Here is a 27,963-nt window from a genome sequence, read left to right on the forward strand (position 1 = left end):
GGGGCCCTGCTTTTAGCCTGTTGACGACCCTTCAGTCGCCCTCCAGAGCACTGGAGCTTAGCTCTTCAGCTCTGGCCAGTGCCTGGAACATGGGAACGGGAAGGCGGTGGAGCGGACCCCACATCTATTTCCTCCCCAGCGCAGTGATTAGCTAGCTAGCTGAAAAGTGGCCTGGGAAGGGCAGGAGACTGAACAACCTCTGAAGTCATGAGACATGTAGGCCCGCCTCCATGTAGCTCTTACCCATTATCTTGTCTGAGGTGGGTGAAAGAAGGGTTATTATTATTTTTGACAGTTGAAGACATTGAGGTTCTGAAATGTGAGCCGACTGGCCACACAGTCCTCATGTTGGAGCTGGATTCCAAGCCACACAGGCTTGCCAGGAGAATTGTGTCCCGAGTCCCATACTCACAACTCTGCAGGGAGAAGTGCTTCCTCTCTGGAGGCGGGGGAGTGGCACCAGAGGCCGTGGGCTCTGGCTGGCCCAGGAGGTACTGGATGGAGCGGAGCTGGAAGCACGGGTCCGCTAAGAGCACTTCGGTGGCTCGCTTGGCCCTGGGGGGAAGCAGAGACTCCATTCGTGATGCAGACACCCCAACCTGTGGCTGTCCCTGGGAAGAATGAATGGCAGACACTCCCTCCCACAATGTGGCTCTGGAGAGGGAGCTAGCAGGACCCCGGGGGGATGAGCGCTCCTTGGGACAGAGGTGAGGATCTGCCCTGAGACTAGAGGTAAAAAGCCTGCTGGGGCCTGGGCTGGCAAATATAGGCCTGGAGCCCTGGGACCAGGTTCAGCACCAAGCCGCAGACAGCTCCCAGCACTCCTCACCTAAGCAGCTGAGGTTGCTTTTTCTAGTCTCAGCGTAGGATTTCAAGCTGGAAGGGGCTTTGGAGAGCTTGTGTTGGTTCGAAGGCCAGCCAGATGCGGAGAAAGGAAGGGGCCTACCCAAGTACTGGCCACCGGACCCCGACCCTGTGGCTCCCAATCCAGAGTACTTTCTCCACCACACTGGCTGCTCAATCTGATCTGTCCAGGAATTCAGAAGCCTGGGGCAGGTTCCTGCCTCAAAGTTTCTGGGAGTCTACCCGGAGGACCGAAGTCTGATCATGAATTCCCATTCAGGCAGAGTCCCTAGGGCAGTCCCAAGCTCAGTTGCTACCACCCATGCCAACTTCAGCCTCCACCTCGGACCCACCTTCCTGCCTTCTGGGGTCCCTGGGTCACTCTCCTTCCCACTCAAGTTATGCTCTGCTTTCCTGACAGACACACAACTCAGATGTCACATAATCCTCCTCCTTGTTCTTTTCCCTGTGAAAACCTCGACTAGTTAAGGAAAGAACAGTCTTCCACTCCAAAATAGGGCAGCTCAGCCCAGACAAGGAAAATTGAGGCCTTGGTTGCCCAGAACGTCAGAGACTTTCGAGGAAGTAGTAGAGGGGCTGCCTTTGGCATCTTTTTGTTTCTCTAGCACTAGGCCCCCACAGAGCAGGCATTTAATCGGTGTTTATTGAGAACTCCCGAGGGGACCGGAGGTAGTGTTAGGGAGAAACAGACATACAGAGAGCGTGGTACACGGTGCTCTGGACAAGCGAAATGGGGAATAGTGTTTTCAATTCTGGAAGCTATATTATAGAAAGGACATTCACAAGCTGAAACGGACCTGGATTGCGAGGGAGCCGCGGATTTGAAAGAATTAGAAATGTCTAGCCTGGAGAAAAGAAAACTTGTGGGGGGGAGAGAAAAGTTATAGAGCCAAGTGCCTTCAAGTACTCGGAAAGCCGTCTTAGGGAAGGCTTGGAGGCCTGCCCTGGCTCTGCTGAGCAGGCCCAGGAGCAATGGATCACAGAGAAGTAAATACCATTTTGACATAAAGACATCTCCCAAGATGAAGTAGGCTGGCTTGCTTGAGAGCTAACAAGTTTCATTAAAGGAAATCTTTAAACAGAAATGGGATTGTTATTTGTTAAGAACATTAGGGGATTTTATCACCTGAGAAGTCCTTTCCAATTCTGAGAATCTATAAAGATTGATAGCAGCTGTTCCCATCCCATTAGAAAGTTGGATCCTGGGGTCCTAACTCCAAAGGTCTCTTTTCCAGTCTAATCTCCATAAGCCCTTCATTCTCTCCCTCTGGAATACCTAAGACCCTGCACCCAAATAGATTCTTTAACCTTTTCAATCCGGGCTAGCATTTTCTCCAGGATTTGAACAAAACTGGATTGGGGGGAGTAGAGGGGAGGACTGTGGGGTTGATGGAATATACTCAGCTGCCCAATAATATGTCAGGACATATCCTTGCTGACCTCCCCAGATAAATATTCTGTCCCCAACCTCAGTCCATTTAGTGTACATTCTCACTGCCCCACAGAATTAGAGAGAATCAAGTCATGTCTTAGAGGAAAAGGGGAAGAGAGAGAGAAAGCCTGAAGGTGGGCTGACAGTTCCAGGCAAGTAGAATCTTGGAGGTGGCCTTTCACCTCTGAGGGCTTCTGGCATTCTATAGGTCTGGAAGCTCAAGGGCCGATGGGACCTGGGTCGCTGCCCTTGGCAGCAGGGGCAGGGGAAGAGAAGGAGAAGGCAAATCAATACAACAAAGTCACCAGCTATAAGCTGTGACTTCTGGAATATCTTCAATCCCATCAGCTAAGAGTGAACAACGGAAATAGAGGCATTACCCAAACTATTCAAAGCTCCCAGGATAGAGAATTCCTTCCGATAGAGGCAACCCTGGCCACAAGATCCCTGGGAAATGGCCCTTAACACCTTAGCCTCCCACCCTTCCCTATTTTCTTGGGGAAGGACTATGCCCACTGGAGCAGGGAAAAAATAAAAGGGAATTGGGGCATCACAAGCCCCAACTCCAGGGAAGGCAAGGGTGAGAGGTTCACTGGGAAGAGAGTAACACCCAACCTCTCCCAGGCAAGGCTCCAGGGAAGGACCTTCTGGGAACGGACTTTCTGAACATGGCAGACCACCTCTTCTCTGCGCTCCCCCCACCCCAGTTCTGTCCTCTGACCCCTCCTTCCTTCAAAATGCCTGGATTTTCTCCCCCAGACGATGCTACTTTTGGGACAGCCCCATCCACTACTCCTGGCCATCGGGCTCCAGGAAGTCATTGCTCTTCTTAGCTTCGCTCCCCTCCCCTCGTTTCCCTAAAATACAAACAACAGTATTCCCACAAACTCCCACCAGCGGGGCCTGTTTTGCAAGAGGGGATGAAATCATGTCCATAAAGCAATTTCTGAATCCTAATGAAATATTCTGGAAACGCTTACGATTACCGCCATGCCAGTTGCTCTCCGAGCACCCTCCGCCGGCGCGCCGCCTGGACACAAGGCTCGGCGGGGCTCGGACCCTCTCCGCCTTTCCCCTGCCCGCCTCTCTGCCACTAAAAGCAGCCGAACAGCCCGTCCTGGGCCGGCGGCTCCGTCCGGGAGAGCCATGCCGTCCTCTGGCGGCCAGCCGGAAATTGCAAGCCATTCATTAATTTTCTGGGCATCCTCCTCCTTCCCCTCCCCTCCCCTCCCCGGGACCAATCGGAGGGCTGCTGGCTCCACCCTCCTCCCCCTCCCCAGCTCCCGGCAGGGCCACCAGGGTAAATACCAACAGAGCGAGCAGAAGAGAGACAGCCCGAGAACGCGCGGAGCAGGAGCCGCCGCCGAGCGCTGAGTCCGGGCGTAGGAGCGAGGAGCCGACCCCGCGCCCCCCGGCCGGGGCTGGTCCCGCAGAGAGGGGCGGCCGGCCAGGAGGTGAGGCCGAGGGGCCGGCCGGCACGATGCTGGGAGACGGGGTGGGGGCCATTCCCATGTGGGAAGGCTGAGCTCAGCCGCGCCTGGCTGGGGATGGGATGGCACTGTCCAGCGCTGGGCGCGCTCGGCTGAGGGAGCCGCTGGGGGCCCTCTGAAGTCGGGGTTACCCCAAGCAGTCGCCCTCTTCCTGGCTTTTCCGGGTCTGCCGAGCGCAGCTAGCTCGCCAGCCCCTTCCTACCGGGGACGGGGACTTCGTTCCCAACTCTTGGCGTGGAGAGCTGCCACGAGCCCCTTCGGGCGACTCCTGGGGTGGGGGTGGGATCCGTGGTCCGGGGCCTTGGCTGCCACCCATCCCCACCCCACCATGGCATCTCTGATCCTGGTCTGCTTGCTGTGGTCGTGGCTGGGGAAGCCGCCCCTGCTTGAGGCGGACACCCACGGCTCCCCGGACAACGCGTCCCACGTCCTCCAGCACTGCCCAAAGGCGTGCATCTGTGCGTCGGACCTGCTGAGCTGTGCCAACCAAAACCTCCACACCGTGCCCGCCCCTCTGCCCGTCATGACCACAGTGCTGGACCTGAGCTATAACGTCCTTCCCCACCTCCACCCCGGCTGGCTGGCTGCCTTGCCCCGCCTGCACATCCTTCGCCTGGCCCACAACCAGTTGAGGAGTCTGACACGGGGCGCCTTCCACAATGCCAGTGGGCTCCGACAACTGGATCTGTCCTCCAACGGCCTCCACAGCGTGGGCCACCGCGACTTTGAGGGGCTCACGGGACTGGAGGAGCTGCTGCTCTACGACAACCACATCAGCTTTGTGGACCACGGGGCCTTCCGGGGGCTGGGGAGACTCAGCCGGCTCTACCTGAGCTGCAACCGCCTGACCACCTTCTCCTTCCATGACCTGCACGGGCTCAGCCCGAGGCAGCTCCGGGTGCTGGACCTCTCCTCCAACTGGCTGGCCAGCATCCCGGTGAGCGAGGTGGTCGCCCTTCCCGCCTTCATCAAGAACGGCCTTTATCTGCACAACAACCCCATCCGCTGCGGCTGCAGCCTCTACCACATGCTGCTCCGCTGGAGGCAGCGCGGCTTCAGCTCCGTGTGCGACTACCTCGAGGAACACGTCTGCGTCGCCTTCGACGTGCCCTCCTCCCGGGTGCGCTTTTTCACTCACAGCAAGGTCTTCGAGAACTGCTCCTCGCCGGCCCCTAGCCTGGAGCGGTCCGACGCCCACCTGGAGGTGCAAGTGGGCCAGCCCCTGCTCATCCACTGCCAGGCCAGCGCCCCGGCTGCCCGATACGCCTGGGTCTCCCCCAGCAACGAGCTCCTGGTGTTCCCGGGCAACCAAGACAACAGCATCCGGGTGATGAGTAACGGCAGCCTGTCCATCAGGGCGGCCCAGCCCAGCCACAGCGGGGTCTTCGTGTGCCTGGCGGCCGGGAGTCACCTCCGCCACAACCAGACCCACGAGTACAACGTCACCGTCCGCTACCCGCAGCACGAGTCCGAGTCCTTCAACACGGGCCTGACGACGCTGCTGGGCTGTGTGGTCAGCCTGATCCTGGTCCTGCTCTATCTCTTCCTCACCCCCTGCTCCTGCTGCCGCCGCTGCTGCCGCCCCGCGGCCCTGGTCCCACCCCAGGAGTGCAGCGCCCAGTCCTCCATCCTCAGCTCCACCCCGCCCGCCGAGGGCCCCGGTCGCAAAGCCAGCACCCACAAACACGTGGTCTTCCTGGAGCCGGTCAAAGAGGGCCAGAATGGCAGGGTCAAACTGGCTGTCAGTGAGGACTTTGACCTCAGGAACCCCAAGATCCTGCAGGTCAAGTCGGACTCAGAATCCATCAGCTCCATGTTCTCCGACACACCCATCATGTCATAGTGGCGGGGCAGGCCTGGGTGTTAGGGAAGGCCTCTTGGGGTGGGGGAGTCCCACCTATATCGACAATGCTGGTTTTCCTCCTGAGATCGATACCTCTGCTGCTCCATCTGTCAGCCTTGCCTGAGTCCCCTCCCATCCCCTCCTATCCATTAAACACAACTCAAACTTGCCAGAAACCGGGCCATCAGTAGCAGCCGACGACAGACTTAATTTCTCATTGGGAGGGAGAACGGGGAAGAACCAGGGTCCTCTCGGTCAAAGCAGGCTCGCCCCTCGAAGTGCAGAGGAGGGTGTCTTTCCAGAAGATAAAAAACTGCTTGCTGTTTCCCTGAACGATAGCTAGACAGCCTGGATGGGACAGGGAGGAATTGTCCCAGGGGCCGTTTGAGCTGCTGGACGGAGCCAAGCTTCTCTGGGCTAGAATTCTGCTGGGAGCAGTTTTATAAATAACTTAGCCCCAGCCGGACCATTTAGGATGGGTCTCTAAAAGTCTTTTATCCTACACATAGAATAAACAGCCCTTTACCCCCGAACTCTTTCCATCCAGACCTCTTGGAGAGCTAGAGCTGAATTTAAGAACTTTCAGGCTCCTGAGGTCAGTCCATCCCCGGGAATCTACAAAACAAACAGACCTTCCTGGCTAAAAAGAAATCCAGGCAGCCGGGGCCAGAGCTGTCTGTAAGACTCGGCCTGAGGCCCAGACCCAGGCAGAGAGCAGCTCTCCCAGAGGTAGACCCTGGACTTCAGCTTCAGCACCGTCACCTCCCTGCAGGAGGAGAAGCTTTTCCTCTTAAAAACAGTCTGTCTGCCTTTGCAGCACTAATACCTAGGCTAGCTCACGCCGTGAGAGACACGGGGCACAAGGCAGGAAGGAACTCTCAGAAGCAGCAGAAGCAGCCGAATTAAGGGAAGCACTGTGGACAGTTCTGGGCCCTCACTGCGCAGGGGTTTATCTATCCAGAAAGAATGGGTCTGTAGAATGATTCAAGTGGGGGCACGGCTGGATTTCTTGGGATCGTCCTCAAAGCTGATTTTGCCCTACACTTCTCCTCCTGAGGACTCGTCCAGGAGCTGGAGGGGAGGGAAGGGTCATACTGACAGGGGGCGATGAGCCCTTTCCCTCTCAGAACCGAGTACAGTCCTCAGAAAACAATATTCTCCGGGAAAAGAAAAGTTTGTCAAAACTGTGGCTGAAGGGCCTGGCAACCAGCTGAGAATCCCTGAGCTACTACTACCATTCTCGCCCCGCGCCAAGTCTCCGAGCAACAGAGCTCGGTAGTTCTGCAATTACTTAATAAAGGCCCCGAGGAGTCACCCATGCAGCCTCTTCTTTCGCCACAAAGTCAACTTGAATTAAAAAGGCCTATTTTTCTAAACTTTTAGTCGGAACATCTTTCCTCCCATTACCTTTGGGGGGGGGAGCAATTTGAGAGGCCTTTTCTGACCACCCCTAGAGCACCAGCCAAAGGCCCCTGGCCTGCCCCTTTTGAGTGTTCAGACTCATCTGAAATATTCTTGTAGAAAAACAAATTATACCTGAGCCTACATATTAGAGACAGAGTGATATCTCCTGGAAGAGCCATTTCCCTCCTCCCTGCCCTGGATTCAGTCACAGCCCCTGAAAAGTTCACGTATGCTAGAGACTAGTCAAATCCCTGCCGTAAGCACTGCTAGGGAAGGCTCCAGGCCCAAGGCAGAGGCGGCTGCCCTTCTCCTCCTCCACCTGGGCCTACAATCTGCCACTTTTGTTATCCTGGCCAAACTCCCTGAATGTCCCAGGTAAGGAACATACTTTCTCTAGACCTTAATTTTCCTATTTTTAATATGGGGAGATTATTCCCTGATCCTCAGAATGAAGTAAAAGAAGTTCATCAGGAGTCCTAGGAGGTGAGAAGAGGTCAGGGAAAGTCATGAAATCGCTACAGATTTCTTAAAGATTTTAAGCCTGCCTTTTAGGGGTTAAGGCTGGGCCTTCTTGTAGTCTGTGATAGCTACGACTTCTCACCTGTGGGATCTGGGACACTCACATTCCCTTTCTGAGCTGGTTTCAGCCGTCATAAAACAGGGGGCACAGTGTGGTGGAGGAGGAGAGTTGGACTTGAAGGTTATTTCCGGTTCTGAACACAATAATCTTATGACACACACTCCTGGTTGGACCTAGTTTGAGTTTTCCCCTTTCCCTCTCCCTCCCCTGCTTTAGTCCCGGAGCTGGGCCTCTGAGCACAACTGGCTCTGGAGCCTGAAAATCTGGCTTCCAGGACCAGGTCTCCTATTTCCTTATCTATGTGACTGGGAGCAGACCTTTCCCTTTCTGGGCTTGCCACCACCTACAAAATGAGTGGCCTCTTCCAGCTCTAAGTCCTAGGGTCAGATGATTTTAGCACAATCTGTTGTTCTTCAGTCATTTTCAGAACTGCCTGACTTTTGGGGCCCCTTTGGTATTTTCTTGGCAAAGACACTGGTGGGGTTTGCCGTTTCCTTTGCCAGCTCATTTTACAGATGAGGAAACTGAGTCAGACAGGGTGAGATGACTTGCCCAGGGCTACTCAATCACATTCTATCTACTGTGCTACCTCGCTGCCCTTTAGCATGATAAAGTTATTCAAGAAAATCTGAGTGAGAAAGTCGGGAAAGGAAAACAAGATGCAGATGACCGAGATGGATGAGTTTCCCGAGCACAGCCTTCTGTTCCTACCCTCTCTCCAGGATTGGTTAGTGTGGCCCAAGGGACAGCCCGCCCCTGTTCCTGGGTCTACTACAGCCTGTCGCAAGCCCAACTTTGAATGTGTGCTCCTCCTCCTCCCTTCCCCAGATGTAGGCCTGTCCACCTGGTCAGCAGGAAACCAGGTTTTAGTGAGTTTAATAGGACAGAACTAGGCTAATGATGACGCGTGCAGCTATACATATATACGCATTAAATTTACATGGGTACATGTGTGCATCCATGAGCATATTCCAGATTGTTATTAGGCCAAGGGCCACAGGATTAGGGCTGCAAGGGATTTTGGATTTCACCTGAGCAGAGGATCTTGGAGATGTAGAAAATGAGGCCCAGGAAAGGAAGTGACTTGCTCAGTTTCTCAGATGGTCAGAACAGGGCTAGGCCTAGAACCCAGGTCTCCAGCCTTTCTCCTCAAGAACACACCTCCCACAGAACCGGTCCCCCACCCCCAGACCATCTCTAGTGGATTCTCATCCAAGCAACGGGGATGGACGTCACTGTCTTACACGGGCTGGCGTCTACTCAGAGAAGTTCAGAAAGTCCCTGGAATTGGCTCCAGACACACTTGGTGAAGAAATCCTTCTAGGGAATTCTGCCTCGGAATTCTCCCTCCCTCCCCTGGCTTTGCTAAAGCCCCTCCATGTGAGCTGGTCTCTGACGCCCAAAAGCTTACAGCTGCAGCTGCCTCAGGGTCAGCAGCTCTTCTCTGTCTCTCCCCAGCCTGGAGGGGGAGGGAGGTCAGAACCCCAGAAAGCAGGAGACCCTCAAAGTGTGCTCGTGAGTGGCAGATGTGGCTCAGAGGGAAGGTGCCAGACAGGGGCACAGGAGCCACCCAGCCCATCCCGTGACCACTCTTCCTCCTGATGACGAATGAAGAGCAGGCAGAGGCTTAAGCCAGGTGCTTGTCATAGGAATGGAGATAAATTCTTTACCTCCTCTGGACATCAGTTTTCCTATCTACGAAGGGGGGAAGATTATTCCTTTGTGAGACAATGGGAGATGATAAGGGGGGTACTAAATCCATAGGATCACTTCAGATTCTCTAAGGGATTAAACCTGACTCTTGGGGTTCAACCAGAAAACATGGCACTCATCCACCTCCAAAGGCCAGGTCCCAATAAGAGAAGCCTGGTAGAAGATTGTTCAGCACTAAAGGAAATTTTAGAAACAAAAATGGGAAGCATTTTAAAAAGGAAAAACCCTGAGTTTGACTTCTGCGTCCCCCTACCGTCTCTCTGTCAGATGTCTCTAGACTAAGGAAGAACTGACCTATTAGATCCATAGCTTAAATTAAGTAGGATGAGGAAGGGAAAACTGGACTAAAACACAAAAACACAGAAATGTATTCCAAAGGGAAAGATGAAGTTTTCAGGTTCTCTCTGCCAATTCACAGAAACACAGTATTTAAAGCAGAAAGTGGCCTACTACAGAAGACTAAACGACTTGCCCAACATCATAATGGGTTTCAGTCATTTTTTCAATTGTGTCTAACTCATCATGATCCCATGTGGGGTTTCCTTGGCAAGGATACTGAAGGGGTTTGCAATGTCCTTCTCCAGCTCATCTTACAGAAAAGGAAACTGAGGCAAACAGGGTTAAGTGACTTGCTCAGTGTCTTCCAGCTAGTAAGTATCTGAGGCTAGATTTTAAACTTAGGCCTTCCTGATTCCAAGCCCCACAGTCTATCCACTGCATTACCTTGTCAGAATTTGAACCCAAGTCTTCTGACGCCAAATTCAAAAGTTTTCCACTATTCCAAAATACCTTCCACTGATATAGACTATAGACAGCTGAAGGCGAGGGTCACAGGGACGTGCAAAGTTGGACTTAAAGAGGCAAGAGACAGAAGTCCCTCAGACTTCCACATACTCGTACCTCCTAGAAAGAGAGGTATGAGGAAGCTGTATCTATTTTTAGTTTAAGGGGAGATAGGCCTTCAGTAATGGGGAAGCAAATGGCAAACCACTCCAGTAACTGCCGAGAAAACTCCATATGGGCCATAAAGGGTCGGACGTGACTGAATGACTGAAGGCTGTTAGGACATGGAAAAGAATGGGCTTTGCTGCTGATATCTGGTAAATTTCCAGGCACCAGAAGTCCCCACTCACCCAATCCTTCCCTTCTCTTGGGAAAAGGAGCCTGGACTCCCTCCTGCCTGCAGGATTCAGGAGAGAGGAAGTGAGTTTTCCAGGCCCCGCTCTTGCCAGGGGAACATATTGCCTCCCACTTGCAGCTTTTAAATGTCAGGTGTTACACAAATACCAAGTATTATTAATAATTTAAAAACCACCCAAGAAAATCTGGTCACAACCAAGCATCCTGGTGGGAGTATACTGGACTGAGAGCCAGGAGAGCCAGGTTCTAGCTCAATATTCTGTATCTAGCAAATTTAGGGATCTGTGATAAGCCCTACGAGCTGTCCGTGCCTCAGTTCTTCAATTCTATTGAAGCCTAGCCTATGAATTCTATTCTATTCTATTAAATTCTATTAAAGCCTCTCAATGAATGGGGGCAGACTACATACATATATATGTATACGGAGTACTATGAGTTCCTTGGAATCAATGGTTCTGAATGGGTGATTTAAAAAACACTATGATAGCAGTTTCACCCTACCTTGGGCTGGGCTCAGGCCCAAAAGGAACGCAGGCTACTGTCCCCTCTTTGGGGGAAAGCAGTTCAAATCACACTGAGCCCTGGGATGATACCACAAAGCATACGGCTACAGGGCACAGAGTCACGCCAGCTTTGGGGCCTTCAAGGCTCCCCAAGTCTCTGTAGCGGAATACAGTGGCCTTCCTGGTCTCCGCCCTGGTCTGTTCGCTGATGAGCAGAACTCTGAAAATTTAATGAGGGTCCCTTAGGGATGCAGCAGGCTCTCTGCAGCACTGACAGACAACCCTGCGGCTGCCCAGATCCAAGGTCTGAGTGCCCCAGGCAACAGACCGAGTGCCAACACAGTGAAGAGGCTACAGAGTAGTGCTGATGAGGACTGGGACAGGGTTTCCCCTCTCTTACAGAGCGAGGAATCTCGATGTTACTACATCACTCCCGGGCTTTGATGGACACTTCCCTGAAGGTCAGGAGCTATTTGGTGAGTAAGCAGTACCTGAGAATAGCAACTGGTCATGGGCAATTTAATTGGTTTTTTGGATATTAGATTTTCAAGGAGTGCACACAGACTGCAAACTGAACCCTGGAAAAGAAGGGAAAAGGTCCCAAGGAGCTAGAGCACAGAAACCAAGAAAGGCTGGCAGCCATGAAGAGACCATCTCCTGAGGACCATCAGCTGCAGGGCAAGGCCAGGCTCAGAAATGACGGAGAAGGGGCAGCACTCAGCCGAGATGGCCTGGCAGCCAGGGACAGATTAGGGACACTCGGGAGAAGATTCTCAGCCTCTTGAAACCAAAGTCCTTGGCTCTATTTTTATCATGCTCTTCCCCCTTAAAATCCTTTCTGAAAATCTCTGGGAACCAAGAGAAAGAAAGGGCTCTTCCTCAAAGAGGTGCAACTGGCCCGAACCAGCTGCTGGGGCTGGCATGGCAAATCTCCCCTGGAGATAAGACATCCAGTTTCAGTCAGAAGAAACCGCTTGACACTGGGAGCCTCCAGCTCCTGCTGCCTTTCAAGGGCATCTCTTTCGCCCCTCTGTGTTTGTCAGTGCTCCGACACAAAGTCTCCCCCTCCCCTTACCCCCTAACGCCTCTGCACTCTGACCCGCCGAAGCTCACACAAATCTCCCAATGTCTTGGCCAGGGCTTAGCTAGCTATTCCCAAGGATCTCATCACGGGACCTAGAATAAAGCTGGTATCAACAAACGTTGGTTGAGTGAATATGTGAAGGAATGCACAAATGCAAGAAAGCCCCCTCTACAACAAAACCATCTAGGCTCTCTCAGCAGCAAGGGAAGGAGGCCATGCCACGGACAGGCAGGAAGGACCCTCCCAGTCACCCAGCAAGCCGGATTCCAAATGCCGTGCCCTGAGCCGAGGGGAAACCCTCCAATACTCCCCCCTCCTCACGCGTGCAATGCATGTGCACATACTCCCCCCACACTCTCACAGGGGGGGAGTGTCCAGCTTGGGGAGTCCCTGGGTCTTCAGCAACACAGAATGCAGGCCCCGCTGGAACAACAACTAAGCATAAGCCCAAGGCCTACTCGGGCTGCTGCCCCGCTCATCCCCAGCTGATGGATGCGGGCTTTGACCCTGGGGCAGCAGCTCAGCTGATCCCTCTCCTTGGGAGGGAGAGGACGCTAAAGCCGCAGCGATCACAGGAATCTTAGAATTCAGGGCTGGGACGGGTCTCAGGCATCATCTAGTCCAAGCCCTTCATCTTACACGGGGAAAGACTGAGCTCCAAAGGAGTAAAATGTCCCAGTGGTCAATGGCCCATAGCTTGTTACATGAGAGATCTATAGAATTAATCCAAGTCTATGGATTCCAAGTTAGGGACTCCTGCCTAACAATAAGTAATTAAATAAAAGGCTTCTAAGATTTCTATGGTACTTAAAGATTTGTAAAGCCATTCCCAAAATTTATCTCCCTTAATCCCCACAAAAGCCCCATGAGGCAGGTGCTATTACCTTCCTGTTACAGATAAGAAAACGAGGCTTCAGATTAAGTGCCCTTCCGAAGCCCAGAAAGCTAGCAAATGTCTGAGGTAGGATTTGAAACTCCAGGCTTCTGGACCCCTACTCTAGCCCCTCTCCAGGGCCTTGCATGGTTCAGCCTAGCACTTGCTGTTCTCCTGCAGGGATCATGGGCAGGCTCAGGCTGGGCGGCCAGGGGGTCCCTCCCCACCCCCCATACTATTTCTCTGTTCTAACACACACCAATCTGCTTCCAATGTCTCATATGAACGAGGGGCCCCTTCTGGTTCAGGGAGCCCAGCCCATTACCAAAACCAGACTGACGTGTCACCCACAGAGAGTTGCAAACAAATACTGAGAGATGAAAAAGTGAACAATGGGTAGGTTCTAGCACAGAGAGGGAAGGGCTCTGGGGCACCAGGGTGAAACTTCAGGCTTCTGGGGGAGAGAGAAGGGGGAATGGGTGGAAGGACAGCCAGATGAATTGTAATGATGGCTCCCATTTCTCTGGCACATTAAGTTTTACAAAGCACTGCGGGGCCACAAGGGCTGCTTACATCTCCCCACAAAGTGAGAGGAAAGGGAGGCTCAAGGTGATAAAACTAGAAACGACAAAGTCAAGACTAGAATTCGGGGTTTCCATCATACAGCCTGGCCTTTCCTTCCTAGCAGTGGTTATCACTCAGTTCCCTTTCCCTCTCTTCCCACACTTCATCCTCCCAACCCCATACTGACCAAAACCGGCTTCAAACACCAAAGCTAGCCCAGGCCTTGGGAAACAGCTACCTAAGCCCCACATCTCCATAGCTCCTCTGAGCCAGAAATCGTGTACATAGGGCTTCTGAAACAACCCTTCCCAGAAACAACTGTATTAGTTCCCATTTCTGTAGTGCTCTAAGGTTTACAAACTACTTTCCTCACATCTCCATAAAGCAGACTATTATTTTCCCCATTTTATGGGGAAATGCGATCCTCTGGCCATCATCCCCCAAGGTCAGACCTCTGTATTTCAAGAGCTGCAAAGAAGGACCTTTCCAAGTCCCCAGGTCCTCTGTGCCGATCCTGAGCAGGAGACGAATGTCAGCCTGATCCAACAATCTGGCCCCTTCTTTCTGAGCTCATGGGGAGACCTACTTGAATTTCAAACCCCACTTGGGTTACTAAACTCCAAACAGCTGCTATCACCAGCTTGAATAGATTTGCAGCAGGGAAAAAGGCTCTGCACAGGAGCATCGATCGTGGGTCACCTAAGAAAGGATGGGGAGGGGCTGCCCTAGGGTAGATGCAGGTCTCACCAAAGATGATTAAGTAAATGCACCCAGCAGTGGGACAGTGTGCCAGCAGCACAAGAGGCCACACTGGTCCCAGGCACCGTCTATTACCAATTGCTCCCCGTAGGGTAATAAAAACTACCCAAGGGGAAAAAACTTCCTGGCAACTGATTCTGGGCCTCGACCTTGGTATCTGGTCTGGGCAAGTCCCCGAGCCTTCCCGAGCCTATAGGAAAGGGAAGAGAACAAGCATTTACCTAAGCCTTACTACCCATCAGGACCTATGCTGAGTGCCTGCCAAATGTTCTCTCATCTGAAAGGCAGGGGCTGTTTTATTCCCATTTTACAATTCAGGAAACTGAAGCTAAGAGACAAAGTCTGTCTGAGTCTGAACTCGGGCCCTCTCTCCGGGACCAGAAATCTATTTGCTCTGTGCCCACCTTGGCGGCCTCTCTAAAACCTCAGAGAAGCTATGCTGGAGCCTCTCGAAGACTCAGAGAAGTCAGACAGCTGCTCAATGAGCCACTGATGCCGAGCCAGCTTGGAGGCTGATGTCAATCTGACCTGTGAGTGGGGGGCACTGGACAGGCTATTCTAGAGAGGCTGCGTTACCTCTTTCAATGTCTTGTTGCCCAGAGAGGAGTAGGGAGTGAGCCGGCAACCAAGTCGTGACTCGGGTCCCCTACCACAGTTTGTGCCAGTCCCCGACAAACAGATACCAGCCTCAACTACCTCCAGGAAGCTAAAGCTGTTCTTCCACTGTGCCCTTCCATTTGGCTCCGACTCCCTCTGGTTCAAGGAGAATGACTGTGCTTCTGTCTGCCTCAAGGGGCTAATATGAAGGAAAGAGAACACTTAGTATTCCATAGCCAGACTGCCTGCAGCATTGTTTCTTTGAAACAGGAACACAGGACCTCTGGATTGTGCTCTGGTTGGAGGAACTCCTCAAAATCAGTACATTCCTCTGATCCCAGTGACTGAATAAAGAGACTCCCTCAACTAGGTCCTGCCGATTAAGCTAAGGAGGGGGCATGGAAGACTGAACTTCCTGCAGTCACAGATTCAGACTTTATGATTGTCCTACTGAGGATGTCCATCGATTGGGAAATGGCTGAACAAACTGGGCTATGTGATTGTGATGGAATACTATAGTGCTACAAGAAATGAGGAGCAGTTCTTTGTAGTGACAAGGAATTGGAAATCGAGTGGCTGCCCATCAATTGGGAAGTGGCAGAGGTAAGTGATGGTATATAAGAAATGAGAAGCAGGCTGATTTCAGAAAAGCCTGGAAAGATATAAACTGATTCTAAGTGAAGCAAGCAAAACTGGAAGAACATTGTACACAGTAACAGCAAGATTATGTGATGATCGGCTATGGTAGACTTAATGCTTCTCAACAATCTATTGATCCAAGATAATTCCAATACACTAGGCTTGGAAAATGCCATCAGCATCCAGAAAGAGAACTATGGAGATTGAATGTGGATCGAAGCATTCTATTTTCACCTTTTTTGTTTGTTTGCTTTTTCTTTTTCAAGGTTTTTCCCTTTTGCTCTGATTTTTCTTATACAAAATGACAAATATGGAAATATACTTTAAAAGATTGTACATGTATAATCTATATCAGATTTCTTGCTGTCTTGGAAAAGGAGGAAGTAAGGGAAGAAGGGTGAAAAAAATTTGAAGTGCCAAAATCTTACAGAAATGAATATTGAAAACTATCTTTATATGTATTTGGAAAAGTAAAATACTATTGAGCACAGAATGATAAGCAGGATGTCCTCAGAAAACCTGGAAAGACTTACAGGACTTGATGCAAAGTGAAATGTGTACCAAGTAATAGCGATATAGGTAAGATGATCAGCTTGTAAAGGACTTAGCTATTCTCAGAAATACAACAATCCAAGACAACTTTGCAGGACTTACGATGATAAATGCTACTGATCCCCAGACAATGGTGTCTGAATATAGACTGAAGCATATTTTTTAAAACTTTATTTTTCTTGAGGTTTGAAGAGGGAGGAGGTTGGTCTGTTTTTTCTTTCACAACATGATTAATATGGAAATATGTTTTGCAGGACGACTAAACATGTTTAACCTATTTCAAATTGCTTGTCTTTTCAATGAAGGGAGAGAAATTGGAACTAAAGCTTTTTTAAAAAAGGTTAACAATTGTTTTTCACTTGTTGGGAGAAAATAAAATATCAAACAAAAAAATTTTTAAAAGACATCCCATTACCTTAATCACTACTTTCATATGAATCACAGAATATTAATGCTTAAACTATCTCTATAGTCATCTTATCCAATCCATACCCCAAACAAATCTGTGACATACCCAAGTGGTCATCTAGCCTCCACTAAATACTTCTAAGGAGGAAGAGAGCCTCACTTACTGATTCCACTTTTGGATAGCTCTAACGTGAGAGAACTCAGAACTGAACAGAAGACTTCATATGAGGTCTGTCAGATCAGGGTAGAGAAGAGACGGACGGGTACTCTCTTCATCCTGAAAGCTGCAATTCTCTTAATGAAGCCCAAGATGACACCTGGTTTTCTGGCTATCCTACCACACTGCCGACATAACTAGATTTGGAGTTACAAGGGACTTTACCTGTCATCCAGTCACAGGATCTCAGATCTAGCACTGGATGAGTCCTGAGAGGCGATCTGGTCCAACTACTCATCTTAGAGATGAAGAAACTTAAGTCACAGCAAGGGGCATGACTTGCTCAAAGTCACATGTGTAGTGAGGACAGAGCTGCAGCTCTCTCTCCATGGTAACCTCAACTTTCACGTTGTTGCTGTCCAGCTCCAGTGACCTCTTATTTGGCTGCAGGCACAAGACTACTGTTAAGTCTCGAGGAGCTGTGCTCCCCACTTCTGCTGCCCTCTCAGAAATGTCCACAAAGTCCCTGGAATTGGCTCCTGCCGTGGGGGGCTCCCTCCCACCCTAATATGCTGAAGCCTGAAAGCTCTCACCTGAAGTTAGCTCTGTACTTCTGTCTCCCAAACACGAGGGCCCAAGGGTGGAGATTCTTTACACTTGCAGTTTACCAACCTGTGCATAAAGCCCCAGGCCTGGAGTCAAGAATATCTGAGTTCAAACCTAGTCTCAGATACTTACTTAGCTGTGTCTCTGGGTAAGGCATGTTTCTGCTATCTGCCTCAGGTTTCCTCATCTGTAAAATGCAGATTATAATAGCACCTATCCCCCAGGGCTGTTGTGAGGATCAAATGAGATAATAACTGCAAAGCACTCAGCACACTACCTGGCATAGCAGGCACCTGATAAATGCTTGTTTTCTACTTTTATTTTCTAATTCCCCCTCACCCTTCTTACATTTTTTTTTTTTAAATCAGCAAAATAACCAAACTTTCTTCTTTTCCAATACTCTAACCTATTAAGATCTTTTTTGGATTCTGACTCCCCCATCCAGTATGTTAGTGCTTATTCCCTCCCTTATTCTCATATTCATTCTCTCTCTCTCTTTCTCTCTCTCTCTCTCTCTCTCTCTCTCACACACACACACACACACACACACTCTTTCTATTTGTCCATCTCTATCTCCCTCTCCTCTCTCTTGGTGTGTCTCTGTCTTTTCCTCCCCACACCCCATCCCCCCATCTTTGTATTATCTTGCAAATTTTAAATTGTGTCAGTTAAGCTTTTATCCAATCCTTTGATAACAACGTTTCTAGCTCAAGGCTGTGCTGACAGTGATTCTTAGTAAATTGAAAAGTTCTAAATCTATATAATTGTATTGCTTTTTAGTCCATATATTTCCATATTCTCCACAAAAATACTGGGAGATACATTAACAATGCTTTATTAAAACATAGGTAAACTCTTTTGACAGCATTCCCCTGATTTTTTAGTTTAATAACCCAGCCATAAAAGAAAATAAAATTAGCGTGGCATGACAAATGCTTCCTGATGCCATTCTAATTCTGTAAACTATGCTTCCTTTGCTATAGTTTTATTATTTCCATCATCATATTCATCATTATCACATGTATAAAACACTTATTTTGTGCTATTAATGATCCATTTAATAATACAGTCATTGGAACATTCTTGAATTTTCCCAGGAATAAAAATTCACTGGCCTGTATTTTTTCCAATCCTATTCTCTCCCTTTTGAAAAATGAGAAAATAGTTATTCTTCAGCCCTGCAGAACCTTTCTTGTTTTTTGTGATTCTTCATAGATTAATGACAATGGCTTGAAAACCACTTCTGCTACTTCTTTCTGTACCTGAGGATGTCATTCATTTGGGTAGGTAACTTAAATTCATTAAGGGTAGGTAGGTGGCCTAATGTTTACTTTTTTGAGCTATTTTGTCATTTCTGATACAAAGATACTTCCTTCCCCTTGGCATGATAAGAATACTTTCTGAAATCATTTCTGTTTTCAGTTATCACCATCCTAACTACCCTGAGCAGGAATCTTGGAATACTGCTTAGTAGAGTTTTGTTGGGCTGTTTCCCTCTTCAGCTTCAGCTTATTGGCACTGGAAGCTATTTTATAGGCCTCTACAATATTGTTCCATTCATCCTATTTTCTGTCTCTGCTTCTGTTTTCTGTATGTGTCCTTTTTGTTTTGCTTTGATTTTATACCTAAATGAATTAGTTACGTGTATAGTTACGTGGGTTTCCTCAGATTACCCTCTCTTAAGAGAGAAATTCCTCTTCAGAATCCTCTGTCTTTAAAAAAATTTATTCTTGAGTTTCTCATCCTTTCAGGCCTGACTTTCCCCATAGAATTTTAGTCTCAGGTCCTGCTGATCTTTCCTATAAACCCTCTAAAAATCTTTTTCCCCCAAACCCACAATTCATATCAGACTATACCCAGCTTTTTCCTCCTTCACCATCACAAACTCTAGGAAAGAGAAGGTACGACTTCCATTTCCCAACCCTCACAAAGTTTCCTATCCTTTTCACCCTAGTTCCTTCCTGTTAACGAGAAAGTGAGAATCAGGTCCAGTACACTTTCTGCACATTTTCAAAGATAAAATTAATCACTAAGGAAAGTATCTGCTTTTGGAAGAGAAAAAGATCAAGCAGATGTCTGGATAAGTGAAGTCTCCTAAGGCTGTTTCTGTGCCAGGTTCATAATCTGTTTCTCAAACTCTTCATCTATTTCCTCTTTCTGTCCAAATGGTCTGTGGTACATTCTGATGACAAAATCACTTCACCCATCTTTCCACTATCCTTAACTTTTTCCCCACATCCACCATTCACACGAGTATATTTTCTTGATATAAAATACCTTCCTCCTTCCTGCTTCCCACCCATCCTGTCCATTCCAGTCCTAATATTCCTAATAGTTACCATATCTTATGGAGGTCTATAAAATCAAATTGACTTCCTGCATTAGGATCTCGAGTTCCTCTTGCCTGTTGCCTATATTTTTGGCATTTATGTACAGAAATTTAAGGTTCTGGGTTTTATGCCTGGCTACTTTCTTAAATGTTGCCTATGGGAACTTCCAGGTGCCTCAATCAGCTCTTCTTCCTTTACTATAGTTGCTTCCTATGGTGTCCTAACTTGGTGGATTCAGAGAAGCACCATTTTACTTCTACTACTGCCGCATTCTAGTCCAAACAGTTGTCACCTCCTGATTTTTAGTTTAAAGGCCCTTTTGATCAAATTTCCAAGATACTGACAAATATATTCTTTTTATTGTTAGGTACACTTCATCCCTGGTAAGGAGTCTGTCATCCCTAGTTTAAAGCTGTGGTCCATCCAGAAGAGTAAATTACATTATCAGATATCACCTTCTTAGCCAGCTATTTCTTCCCCAAAACAGTTTTTCTTTTTCATATTCCATGTTCTCCTAAGGCAACAGCAAAGAAAACATGTGTGCCCCTCTGGTATTTAGTTTCTTGCTCAAGAATTCAAAATCTTTGGCAATACTTTATAGGTTCCTTTGGCAGTATCATTCATGCCCACATGAATCACCAAAAATGGGCAGCAGTTATATGTTTTGATGAGACTTAACAGGTTGTTCTATGTTTTGGATACATGCCCCAGGAAGATGACAGATTTCTGATATTGTTCTTAGCAGGTAGACAAATAGTTGTCTAAGCAGCCAGACAGATTTCCACATGCTTTGTAAAATCCCCATCTCTTTATTTCTGAGAATCTCCCATCAATATTACTGTCCCTCAGGCTCAGAATAAATTTTGGTTTTCTCTCCTGTTCCCCCATTCTGCTGCCTTGTCTTGGTAATTGTTTCTATTCCCGAAATATCATCTGTATCTGCCCTGCTCCTTTCTATTCCTGTCACCATCCTAGTTCAAACTTGTCACCTTTGTTTCTTACTGCCACTCAATCTCTTCTTCAATCCAGCCTTTACATGTTCCCTTAGTAAGCTTTTTAATGCATCATTCTGATCAGTTATTTTTCTAATTTAAAAAAGAAAATCTTCTCCCCTGCATATAGAGTACAACCCCTTGGCATTCCAAGGTCTCCAAATCTGACTCAACCTTACTTTCCCATTCTTATCTCATATTTTCCCAAGTTACATATTGCTACATTCAGCTCAACAACGTATGGCAAGCCCCTACTAGGAGGCAGTATGGTACAGTAAATAGAGCATGGGCTCTATTGTCAGCACTGGGTTCAAATCTGGCCTCTAACCCTTAATATCCATGTGAACTTGGGCAGGGCATAACCTTTCTAGATCTCAGTTTTCTTATCTACAAAGTGAGGGGGTTGGAACAATCTCTTTCAGCGCGCATTTATATTTTTGATCCTATAATCTTAGTGTGGGATAGTACCAGTCCTTAAGGATCCAAATTCTAAAATGAAACAACTCCTACAATAAAGAAACTTTTATTCTACCAAAGGGATATAATAAACACAGACAAATAAATTCGACATTCTTTGAGAAGGGAGAATTGAAGACTTTGGGGGAGAAGGCAACATCTGAAGTAAGTGATTGAAGATAAGGATTCTGAGAGGTAGAAAGGAAAAGTCCATTCTAAATGTGAAGAATAGCTTGTGCAGACACATGGAGATGGGAGATTTAGCCTGAGGAAGAACTAATAGTCTGGTCAAGCTGAAACACAGAGTTTGTGAAAGAGAGAAATGTGAGATAGAGCTAAAAGGTAACTTGAAGTCAGATTTAATTTAAGGTCATTTAAATATTGTATTTTCTCCTAGAAGCAAAAGAGAACCCCTGAAGATTTTTAAGCAAGGAAGTATCATGATTAATCCTATGCCTTAGGAAGATAATTTTAGTGGCTGAACAGAGGATTGATTGGAAAGAGAAGAAAGTGGAAGCAGAAAGGCCAATTAGGATGTTGTTTCAATAGTCCTGGGGAAAGATGATAAGCTCTGACCTGAACTGAGGTGACGTCAGGGTACATAGGGAGGAGATGTGTTATGGAGACAAGCTCATGATTTGGAAACTGATTGAATGAGAAAGATGAGGAAAGAGTTGAGAATGATTTCATACCTGTGTCACAGATAGTGCTCAACTAAATACTGTCAAATCCCTTGCTTCCTCATTTTACTGATGCTTAAACCTTGTCTGGAAAACTTAACTCCTACCATCTGTAAAGTCTACTAAGTGAGATCCTTAATCCTTCAAGAGTTCAGGCTCATTCTTCATACAAGAAAAATCATGTAAATGAAGAATATCTATTGTTTAGTCTATGATATGTAGTTCAAAGGATAAGAGATTTAGATCTGGAAAGGATTTAGATGTCTCTGAATCCAGATACAGGAATAGAACTCATCCCTAAGTGTACATATTTTGAACAGATATAGCAAAATGGACAATAAAATAAGTCCAAAAATGAACATGAAAAGAAGAGTGGGTAGGATTGCCTCTGGCAAATTGTGTAATGTCACAAGTTGATCAAAGTTTCTCCCTGAAACAAAGACCAAGTTTTAAAAAAATTAATATAATTCTGGGGATGCTGACTGTTGCAAGTCATGGAATACCAGATACCAAAGAATTAAAACTACAAGTCATATAAAAGACAAAGAAGCAGTACACCATGGATGTGAGCATGCTGCAATGACAAATTATGATAGATATTATCAGAGATACATCTGACTAGAAAAAGAGGTGGGTTGGTCATCTAGCAAAAATGAGGGATCACCAATGAATAGCCTCCAGGTATCTGCCCAATATCAGAACATCTTTGCCCTCATAGGGCAAAAATCAGGAATAATGGTAGCAGTCATAAAGATATGAAGTTAGGAAGTTCTTCCAGACATTAAGGCTAACAATTAAGAGTTGTACAAGAGGAGAAAGAGTTTCCTCAAGAGCTAGTAGGTTTCCTCTCCATGGAAGACTTTAGGCAGAGGCTAGATGGCCATTTATCAGTTATAGAAAAGTCCTCAGCATGTAGAGATTTTATAGGAAGACAAAGATAAATTTCATTTAGGATGCAAAGCACAGAAGAAAAAATATTTCCCCCATTAGAATGTAAACTTCTTGAGAACCCAGTTTTTTTTTTTTTTTAAACTATGTATCCCCCAGCACTTGGCACAGGGAATTATACACAGTAATATTAATTGTTGAAGCCTTAGATTATTTCTTGGGATGTTTAGTCTGATCTTCCTCTCCAGAATAAAAGAGCTCCCTGATATTAAGGATCTCATATCTGCCTTTGTCACAATTAACTCCCCAAGCCATAGACTTCCAAACAGTCTTACTTTATACACAACAGCTGCCATCATTCCATCCTAGTTGCAACCAAAAATACCTTTCCTTGAGTGACTTCAAATTGCCCAAATACAAACTGCTGGACCCAAATCATTAATGAGACCTAAGAAGCCAGAGAGCCCAGGGATGGACATGGAAAAACCGCTTCAGAGCCCATCTTGGAAGAAAAAGCTGCTGTTCAATAGGATGAGAAGCAAATCCCACAATATACTCACCCCTCCACATCACTGTCCACCAGGAGACGGACTAGAATGCCAGTCACAGCAACAAGAATTGGATAGTGGTCTACACTCTCCAAGCCTGGGGAGAATATCTCAGTTAGTATTCATCCCAACTCCCTCCCTGCCTTTCTGCTCTAGGAAAATGCTCCAATCAACCCACATTGAATATGAATGAATCAGGGGAGATTCCTCAAGAGTATTCATGAATTTTGAGAGAGAATCCCTTTTCCCAAATAGCAAATACTCTAGTCACTAGTTCCCCAGATTATCTCCTCAATAATTTTCTGAGGATACCCATGGGGAAGACAGACATATCTGAAAAAAATCAGCCCCAAACCTTCCTCCCCTACCCCAACTCCAGGTGCTCAGTGTGGAGTAAAAGATGTGGAAGAACTTGTAGTTCCTCTAGCCCTCTGTGATCTGAGGGAGCTAGAAACTGGAGCTGTGAATGGGAGCTGGGCTGAGATGAGCTAACTAGGCAAACATCTCTAAGATGGCATTTAAAGTTTCAGATTAAGGAAAAGACTAGAGGGAGACTCACCTGGCAGCCGGAGATTAACCACTCGATCAAACAAGTTCCTCTCAGCTGTCACACGGTTCAGGACTTGGTTCAGTAGCTGATGGAGAGAGAGGAGGTGGGCTTTGAGGGGAGGCTTTGGAGGCTATGAGCTAGAGCAGCATGGTCCCTCCAGCCTGAGGAGCTATACTTCCCCTGTTCCCACCAAGAGGGTTTACTACCAAGTAAACAAGGCTCCAGCTTGGTAGTATTCCCCAGCTCTACCTACCACACAGACATGAAATTTCCTTTGCTCTTTTTCCTACTTGTATTTGTGAACTTTTGGGTTGTTTTCCTTCACTTTCTGGGTGAAGGAAAGAACTGTAGCACCATTTTTCTGAAGTATTTTGCTCTTTCCTCTTAGTTTGGGTAGGATATTTAGATAATCAGGATTACAACTCACATTTCCATAGTTTACAAAATGCTTTGCTCTTAAGAAGCCCCTTAGGTAAGTAAAGCTAGAAGGAAGCTGAAGCTTGAAAGATTCGGGAACCTGCCTATGATCATGCAGCAACTAAAGTGCTGAACAAGATTCAAACCCAGAACTCCTGGCTGAGTCTAGGGCACTTCCCACCATAAGACCCTGCCTTAACAAGTAGAAACATAGGAATGAAAATCAAAAGTCTGTCAGCAATCAGGAAGCTTCCTATTTGCTTGAAAACAAGCCTGAGTGAACTTAGTTTTGAATGCCCAAGTGAGCCAATCCTAAAAATGCACTAAGAGAAAGGTGGCAATATAAGCTAGGGCAGAAGCTGCATGCGAGGGGACAAAGGCTGTCAGCTTAATCAATCACAGGAATAAGCCAGACCTAGCTCCTTTAGCTAAGAGTTGAATAGCTCTGGGCACCATCCTATCCAGTCTGAGTTATACTTTGGATTAACTGTCACCATAATGTAGATATATCTGTATACTGTTACAGGAACTGAAGTATGGAAAGAGAGGAAGAAGAAGAAGAAGAAGAAAGAAAGAAAAAGAAAGAAGAAGAAAGGGAAAAAAATGCCAATCTTTTGAATGATGTGGCCAGTTTGGGGTTGTCCTGTACATATGGTGAACAAGACTGACTGCGGAGGAGACCTTTCCCAAAGAGAAACTGGGTTACCCTGACATCTGAATGATGAAGGAACTCAAAAAGAAGAAATGACTCTTCAAGAGACTAAAAACACAAAGAACACAGAATCCAGAGAGAAGAAAGAAGCCTCAAAGTGACTACTAAAGGTCAAGTCAGCAACAAGAAACCAATCAATCAACCAACAAGTATTTATTGAGCACCTTTTGCTAAGCACTGGGCTAGGTGCTAAAGATGGCAAAGATAAAAATAAAAAGTCCCCAATCTCAAGAAGTTTACATTCTACTAGAGTATGCGTTGTGGTTTTTCTTGAGGCAATCAGGATTAATTGACTCGACCATGGCCACACAACTAGTAAGTGTCCAAAGCTAGATTTGAACTCAGGGCCTCCTGACTCCAAGGCTAGTGATCTACCCATTGTGCCACCCAGCTGCCTCCACATATACTAAATAGGTGGAAGGTGATAGGGGCAGGGCACTAGTAGCTGGGTAAGGAGGGGTTAGCAGAGACTTCAAATACAAAGTGATACTGGAGCTATATTAAAGGAAATGAGAAATTTTAAGAAATGAAGATGAAAAGGCAGTGCACTCCAGGAATGGAGAGGGGGAAGCTAATGCAAAGGCATGGAGATGGGACATGGTGTGCTGTAGATGAGTTACAGAAAGATTAGCTGAACTGGACTGCAGAGGGCATGAAAGGGAAGAATGGGTAACAAACCTGGAAAGGCTTCACTGAGAAGGGCTTCAAAAGAGGAGTCTGGATTTGCTTCTAGAAATAATAAAGAACCACTGGGATTTACTAAGTCAAGAAGTCATGTGGTCAGATGTGTGCTTAGGAAGTAGCTGACCACTACGCAGAGGTGGGAAATGAGAGGAGATGTGGTGGCAAGGCCAATGAGGAAACTACTGCAGTAGCGCAGGTGAAAAGACATCTAAAAAAGGGAAACGGACCCACAGGTGCAAAAGTGTTTGTGGCAGCCCTGTTTGTTGTGGCAAGGAACTGGAAACTGGATGCCCATCGATTGGAGACTGACTGAGTAAGTTATGGTGTATGAATGCTATGGAATATTATTGTTCTGTAAGGAATGACCAGCAGGATGATTGCAGAAAGGCCTGGAGAGACTGACATGAACTAAGACTGAGTGAAGTGAATAGAACAAGGAGAACACTATACATGGCAACAGCAAGAAGATCATGTGATGATCAATTCTGATGGACTTAGCTCTTTTCAACAATGAGGTGATTCAGGCTCGTTCCAATAGACTTGTGCTGGAGAGAGCCATCTGCATCCAGAGAGAGATCATAGAGACTGAATGTGTTTGTAGACTGAATGTGTATCACAACACAGAATTTTCACCATTTTTATTGTTGTTTCCTTGCTTTTTTTTTTCTTTCTCATTTCTTTCCCATTTTGATCTGATTTTTCCTGTGCAGCATAATAAATGTAGAAATATATTTAGAAGAAGTGCACATGTTTAATCTATACTGGATTACTTGTAATCTAGAGAAGGGAGGGAGAAAAATTTTGAACACAAGGTTTTGCAAGGGTGAATGCTAAAACTTATCTTTGCATGTATTTTGAAAAATAAAAAGTTATTATTATATAAAAAAAAATACAGATCAGGTAAGCAGTGATTAGGGCTGGTGTGGTGTGGTGTCTATGTGGTGACTATGAGGATAAAGAGAACAGATCTAAGAGATGTGGTAAAGGCAGAAATGACAAGATAGAACCGAACATGTGGAGTAAGTCAAAGTGAAGAGGTGATGACGACCCTGATCTTGGGAAAACTGGGGCCTGGAAGGACAATGGTATCTGAACAAAAATAGGAAAGAGGAGTAAGTTTTGAGGGAAAGATAATAAGCTCTGCTTTGAATATATCGAGTTTGAGATTGCTACAGAAGAAATGAAAAGTTGAAAAATAATAGACAATTGGTGATAAACTAGACTGACTCTAGAGCAGGCTATAGTCAGTCAATAAGCATTTATAAAAGGCCAACTCTGTGCCAAGTCCTATGCTAAGAACTGAGCCCATGGAAGTGGAGGAGCTCACCAGATGAGAAGGTCTCAGGCCGAGCCGAAGGGCCCCTCCCCCCAGCAGTGTTTTGGGAGACTTAAAAGGAACTGTTAAGAAAGCTGGGGAAAGAACCAGGAAAGAGTCACAAAATAGAGGAAAGAGAGGATCTAGGAGAAGGTGCTACAGGTCAAGAAGGTGAGAAAAGGCCATGAGTTCTGATCACTAAGAGATCACTGTTAACTCTGCAGAGAACAATTCCAGTTGAGATCAGAAGTCAAATCCAGTGGAAAAGTGAGTGAAAGAAAAAGTAAAAGCAATGAGCACAGGTAGTTTTTTCTGGAAGTTTGGCTATGAAAGGAAGAACTCAGGACAAAAGCTAGAGGGGATGAAGTTTCCAGAGAAGGTTTTTAAAGGATGAGACAAGTATGTTTGTAGGCAGCATGGAGGAAGCACTGGAGAGAGAGAAATCAAATATAGTGGTGGATAGGGTGAGGAGATGAGGAGAGACAACGGCTGTGGGAAAAAAAGAACCAGACAGACTACAGCTGAACTAATAATGAACTCAAGACAACAATGTCCAGACTCACTTGAGCCATTATCCTGGCAATGGAGCTTCAGCAGATGGAAGGCATATGTTAGAGCACAAAGATCAAAATAAATATCTTTGCAGGACATTCTGGAGGAACGATTGAGTGAAATCTGGGAAGCACCCAAGTCAGCAGACGTCATAGAGATAGAAGGAGAATAGGAAGAAATTTAATGTTCATCAAGGTATGTATAGAGTGTGGGCAGGCTTTGTATTAAAGCAAGCCCACTCCCTTTTATATAGGGCTGTGGAGGCCTAAAATATTTTGCTATATCCATGTTTGCTCTACATTACTTCACCACCTCAAAGACCCACATTGAGGGGTAGAATCAGAAGCTAAAATATAAAGTTTACCAAAGAAGCATGTACAGAGGTGAAAGGACTGGCTCTGGAGTCAGAGAACTGGTTCCAAACCCTCTTCTAAAGCTTATTGCCTTTATAATTTTTGAGAAAGTCACCCACTATCCCTAGGCTTAAGCTTCCTAATTTATGAAATGAGTAGGTTGCATCAGATGGCTTTTGAGGTCTCTTCCCACTCTGAATCTATGATCCTTTGATCATTTTCCTCAAAAATAAAAACATCCCCAAACCCACTTCTCATCTGAAGTGGATGAGGGGGA

General features: G+C 46.9%; 2 protein-coding genes across 2 annotated transcripts in view; one reads left to right on the plus strand and one right to left on the minus strand.

The window, feature by feature from the left end:
- RNF123 (ring finger protein 123) overlaps nucleotides 1-27,963 on the minus strand; it is a 112,355-nt gene that overhangs the window by 966 nt on the left and 83,426 nt on the right. The window contains exons 34-36 of the mRNA XM_051986466.1: nucleotides 23,663-23,738; nucleotides 23,116-23,200; nucleotides 413-555 (exon numbers count right to left, since the gene is read on the minus strand). Coding sequence (XP_051842426.1) covers nucleotides 413-555; nucleotides 23,116-23,200; nucleotides 23,663-23,738 — 304 coding nt within the window. The remainder of the gene's footprint in view (nucleotides 1-412; nucleotides 556-23,115; nucleotides 23,201-23,662; nucleotides 23,739-27,963) is intronic.
- On the plus strand, nucleotides 4,026-7,005 carry AMIGO3 (adhesion molecule with Ig like domain 3). Its single transcript, XM_051986489.1, has one exon. The coding sequence runs from the start codon at nucleotides 4,115-4,117 to the stop codon at nucleotides 5,627-5,629; it is 1,515 nt and encodes a 504-aa protein (XP_051842449.1). The 5' UTR covers nucleotides 4,026-4,114; the 3' UTR covers nucleotides 5,630-7,005.

The sequence above is a fragment of the Antechinus flavipes genome, chromosome 1 (genome assembly GCF_016432865.1).
Source record: "Antechinus flavipes isolate AdamAnt ecotype Samford, QLD, Australia chromosome 1, AdamAnt_v2, whole genome shotgun sequence".
In the NCBI taxonomy this organism is placed as follows: Eukaryota; Metazoa; Chordata; class Mammalia; order Dasyuromorphia; family Dasyuridae; genus Antechinus; species Antechinus flavipes.